Source organism: Rosa rugosa, chromosome 1, assembly GCF_958449725.1.
Source record: "Rosa rugosa chromosome 1, drRosRugo1.1, whole genome shotgun sequence".
In the NCBI taxonomy this organism is placed as follows: domain Eukaryota; kingdom Viridiplantae; phylum Streptophyta; class Magnoliopsida; order Rosales; family Rosaceae; genus Rosa; species Rosa rugosa.
The window spans coordinates 36337009-36341698 of NC_084820.1; the positions used below are offsets into that span (position 1 = coordinate 36337009).

Here is a 4690-nt window from a genome sequence, read left to right on the forward strand (position 1 = left end):
TCTCATTGATACGATCCATGACTTATTAGGTTTCCCACGTGGCGATAGACCTTCACCGTCATTGGACTCCTAGTTAGAAGAGAAGAATCCTACTTTTCAGATACTTTTTCCTCTAGGAAAACAGCACTGGCGTGTAGAGTCGTTTCCGTTTCTCCTCGTTTTCTTTTATATTTTGATTTGCACGAGACGCTTTTCTCTAGGAGTCGGACCCTCGATCTAAGGGAAGAACCTCATCTTCTTTTAAGTCTATTTGGCTTGAGAGCCTCCATTCCTGCTCCTTTATTCTCTCAAGAAACAGAGCGGGCACACCGCACTCGCTAAGTAGTCAATTTGCGATTTTTCTTCTACGTTTGGTAAGCCTAGCAGATTGCATCCTCTTTTGCTTGACCATCTCCATCCTTTGCCATCTTTGTCTCTTTTCTTCTTTCTTCTCTTCTGTTTCAAAACCCGTCGTTGCTGTAATCTCATATTTGGCCAATGCGTAATCTCATATTTGGCCAATGCGATACCAGGTTGCAACTGCGATTGCCTATTGCTGATGTGATATTGTTGATTCGCTGCCGTGATTGATTCGTTGCGTGTCCTATTCTGGTGTTATCAATTCTGCTATTGCAATCGCTTGTGGCTTCGGCTATATTAATCTGCTGTCGAGACCATATTGTGCCTGATCTGTTATGCTTTGATCTGTAAGTATTTCTTCCCGTCCCGCATCCTAGCTTGCTTCTATATTTATTCATTTATTATCATCATTTTTTTTTTCTTGGCTTGGCTTGGCTGCATGCACTCAATAGCCTTGGTTTTGATTAGTTCCCTGCCTGATGTAATGATATATTGATTTAGTATGAGTGACTTGACCTTTTGCTTCATGCGTGGAGGACTTTTTTTTTTTTTTACTGCTGTGATTGTCATTAAACATGATGGGGCTTGTTGTTAGTTTGCCTGTTTCATCCTATAAGATGTGCTTATTAGCTTGGTTGGGGCTTGTGTTTTCATCTTTGGCCTAGCCCTTTGCTTGGTGTATGATTATGAATTGGCCGAGCATGGAGTGGCTTGGATTGTTGTTGTTTTTTTTTTTTTTTTGCGTTATGCTCATTATGCGTGGAGTCTTACTTCTGTGGTTGCAATGGAGCATGATGTAGCCTGGTGTTGCATAGTTTAGTTTATCGCATAAATTGCGCTTGTTAGCTTGGATTAAATGCGTTGGCCTTGTGCCTTTCATTCGTTTTTTTTTGTTTGCTCGGCCTCTTACTTGACATGTAATAGTTAGTTGATTCAAAGCCGATTGTTTGTGAATAGCGTGCTGTGATTCAATGGCTTATCCTTTCTTTCTCTTGTTAAGAAACACCTCATTGTATGTGCAGATCCCTGTATCTTTCTAATCCCGTCATGGCTCCTGAGGTGCGTAGTCTAGTTGATCATCACTTTGTGCTTGAGGATGGCCTTAAGAAGGAGTTTAGAGGCAATTATGAAACTTCCAGAGATGTCAGTCTTGAGCAGATTTCCAGGCTTCTGATTGAGAGGGGGGATTATCCGGCAGTTCCCATAAACTTTGAGTATCCCTGTGGTTTAGTTACGGGATGGCCACAATGGGTTGACTATGAACTAAAAGATGAGGCCACGAGAATCAGACTCTCAGAGGCTGCTGTTCTTTCTTCCGTATTCATCTCTGCCCGTTGTGATATCAACAGGGATGTGGAGTCTCTTCGTCATGTAGTTCGAAGATGGAATCCTCACACGCATACCTTTGTTTGCGAGTGGGGAGAGTTTACCCCTACCTTGGAGGATGTTTTGAACAATATGAGGCTTCCCATTACTGGTTCAGTCAACCCTCTTGGCTTTGATTTTGACTCAGAGAAGTTGCAGGTTCTTGTAGAAGGGGCTTCCAGCGTCAAAGGAAGTAAGCGTCGTTTCTCGAATTGGGTGAAGCATTTTTGGGGTGTTACCGAAAATGGGGTATTTGTCCCAGGCAAAGGCATTGATTCTGGTTGCCGTCTGGAAGCGATGCTATCACTACTACACAAAGTGAATCAGACAACAGTCAAAAGCCTGTTGTCTGAATGAAAATGGAGATGTTGTAAACTGGCGTGTTGTCTGATCTCCCCCATCAGACAACATTCTCTTTTAATCGTCTCTCTGGTCATTCACACAACATGTGTACCTAAATATGTGTTGTCTAAATTTACCAAATTTCGATTCATGACGGTAGTGTGTTGTCGGGTATGAACTCAGACAACAGCTTATTGTCGGGGTGTTGAGTGAAATTCACCAAGCACAACAATCTTTCCAAGCCTTTGTTGTCTGCTAAATATTTTCAACGACAATATTGTATGAGACCTGATGTGTGAAGTAAACATCACACAAGCATTTTTGATTACCAAATGTTGTGTGAAATGCATTACAAATATCAATTTGCTCGATATGGTGTTGTCTCGGGTGAACCTCAGACTACATCTTCAATTACCGTATGTTGTCTGAATATCTTTGAGATGACAAGTTAGTGGATGCCTATGTTGTCTGAATGGCTTAAGATGACAAGTTGGTATATAAAAGTGTTGTCTGAATTCTCCTCAGACAATAAGCTTTATTTGGACCTTTCTTTTGTGTTGTGTGATAGTTTGCACTACAACAGTTACATTCATATATATGTTGTTGGACTTGAGTTTGCACAATTGATCTGGAAATAGGCAGATATGAAATTCAAAGTTGTCATTTACTTCATCATTCTCATACATCATTCTCGCAAATCTTACATTATCAATTCAAAGTACAAGCATCAACTCATGTCCTACCAAATCCATAGAACAAAGTTTCAACTGAACAACCTACCAAATACATATACATGTCATTGTTCAACAAAAGACATGTAAAACAACAGCAACCAAAATTTCAAGCATTCTGGACAACCTTGACATAATCCAAGCAACCAACAATGGGTAGGTGTGATTTACTCGAACCCGCAATGTACCTTTATCAACATTAGCAAATACCTCTCTTGCATTCTCTAATAATTCATCTCGAGTAGCTGTGTAATGGAAGAGGGTAGGCCTGGTCAAGAACAGTGACTTCACTGAAAGAGCTGATAGAGGAACCGGATCTGGTGCACCTGATGACTGCCCAAAACTCACCATGTATCCACGAAACTTCAAGCATCTCAGTGATCCCTAAATATATACAATAATATCTCCAATCAGAAAGAGACTGGCTTAAATGAACTTCTTGTTAATTTATCAAGTTAAGTTGATATAGTCCACACCCTTAATTTCATTCTTGTCTACAAGTAACTAGCCTAAATCTTGATTAAGATCAGATGAAGATTAGTCTGAAAACTTTCATTTAAAAGAAATGAAAAGAATACCAAAAACCCTAAAACGTGCTCGGGTAGAATTTGAACATAGAATGATCTTTCTCAATAAATTCTCTCGGTTCTGCTTTTTTTTTTTTTTTTTCCTGTGTAGAGAATGAAGACAAGTTACCTCAAACGTATCCTTCCCTACAGAATCATAGACAACTTCAACCCCATTGCCAGATGTTATTTCAATCACACGAGCAACAAAGTCCTCAACCTTATAGATTATGACATGGTGACAGCCATCTTCCTTGGCTTGAGATGCCTTCTCTTGAGTTGGCACAGTTCCGATGACAGTGGCACCAAGGGCATTAGCCCACTGGTATAAAAGGGATCCGACTCCACCAGCTGCTGCATGTACGAGGATCGTGTGTCCAGGTTGGACCTGTATGACAAAAACAAAAGTTTCAAATCTGTATGTCCAGGATTGACTAAAGGGCCTCATCCATAGCTGAGTGCTCTCTAAACTTGGGGAGGGCTGTTAGTGATACACATATAGCAGTACCACGTTATCAGAACCCTTGAGAACCTTATGTTAGTCTAGGAGATAAGGTTGTTAAAGATAGTTAGGCCCAAGTCATAGATATGACCATATAGGGAGAAAAGTTTTTCTCTGCTTCTCCAGTCATTACAATAATAGCAGAAGTGCTCTCTCCTTTTCACTTGAAAGAAAAATGGAACATAACTTGTGATTATCAAATAAATCAAAATAGTTCACATGCATAACTGAGGACATTGCTTTGTTAAAACAAAGATAATAGCTGAAATTAGTCCGGAAAGTGTTTTATAGTAAGAACAAAGCCAATAACTTCTTCTTCATATTTCAGTTGCTCAAAATTTAAAAAGAGTTGCATATTGAATGTTATGTTAAAATAGCGAAACTACCTTTTAGTACGTGGAACCAAAGCAAAGAACTTAGAGGCGAATGACAAATTTGTCTAGCCAATCAAGAAAACACCACTTTTAGCTCTCCACTCTCCAAGCAACTCTAATCTCCCTTGACTGAAATACAAAGCAAGGATACGAAGTAATTAGAGAGTAGTTTGTGTTGACATATGTGCAAGATTAGACAGTAGTTTGTGTTGACATATGTGCCTCTTGCACACAATTCAACTTCTACAAACAACTCCTCAGTTTCTATAAAACTACGAATACAGAGATATAAAATGTCGAAGGCAGCAAAGAGCAAAACAAACATTACAATGAGTTAACCTGTCATTTTAAGTCATTAATGGAATGAACGTTTCAAACCAACAAAACATATCCAGATAGAGAGGCCCACCAGTTAGAAACTCTTGATAGTCTTCATAACCTCTTGCCCAATTCAGGTAACTTCTTGGATCC

The 4690-nt window shown here is 39.6% G+C and overlaps 1 protein-coding gene across 1 annotated transcript; it reads right to left on the minus strand.

Annotated features, from left to right (window-relative positions):
* Positions 1–2849: 2849 nt before the first annotated feature.
* LOC133726877 (uncharacterized) lies at positions 2850–4059 on the minus strand. Its single transcript, XM_062154516.1, has 2 exons — positions 3474–4059; positions 2850–3161 (listed from the first exon to the last, which is right to left on the minus strand). The coding sequence occupies exons 1-2, from the start codon at positions 3789–3791 to the stop codon at positions 2850–2852; spliced, it is 630 nt and encodes a 209-aa protein (XP_062010500.1). The 5' UTR covers positions 3792–4059.
* Positions 4060–4690: the final 631 nt, after the last annotated feature.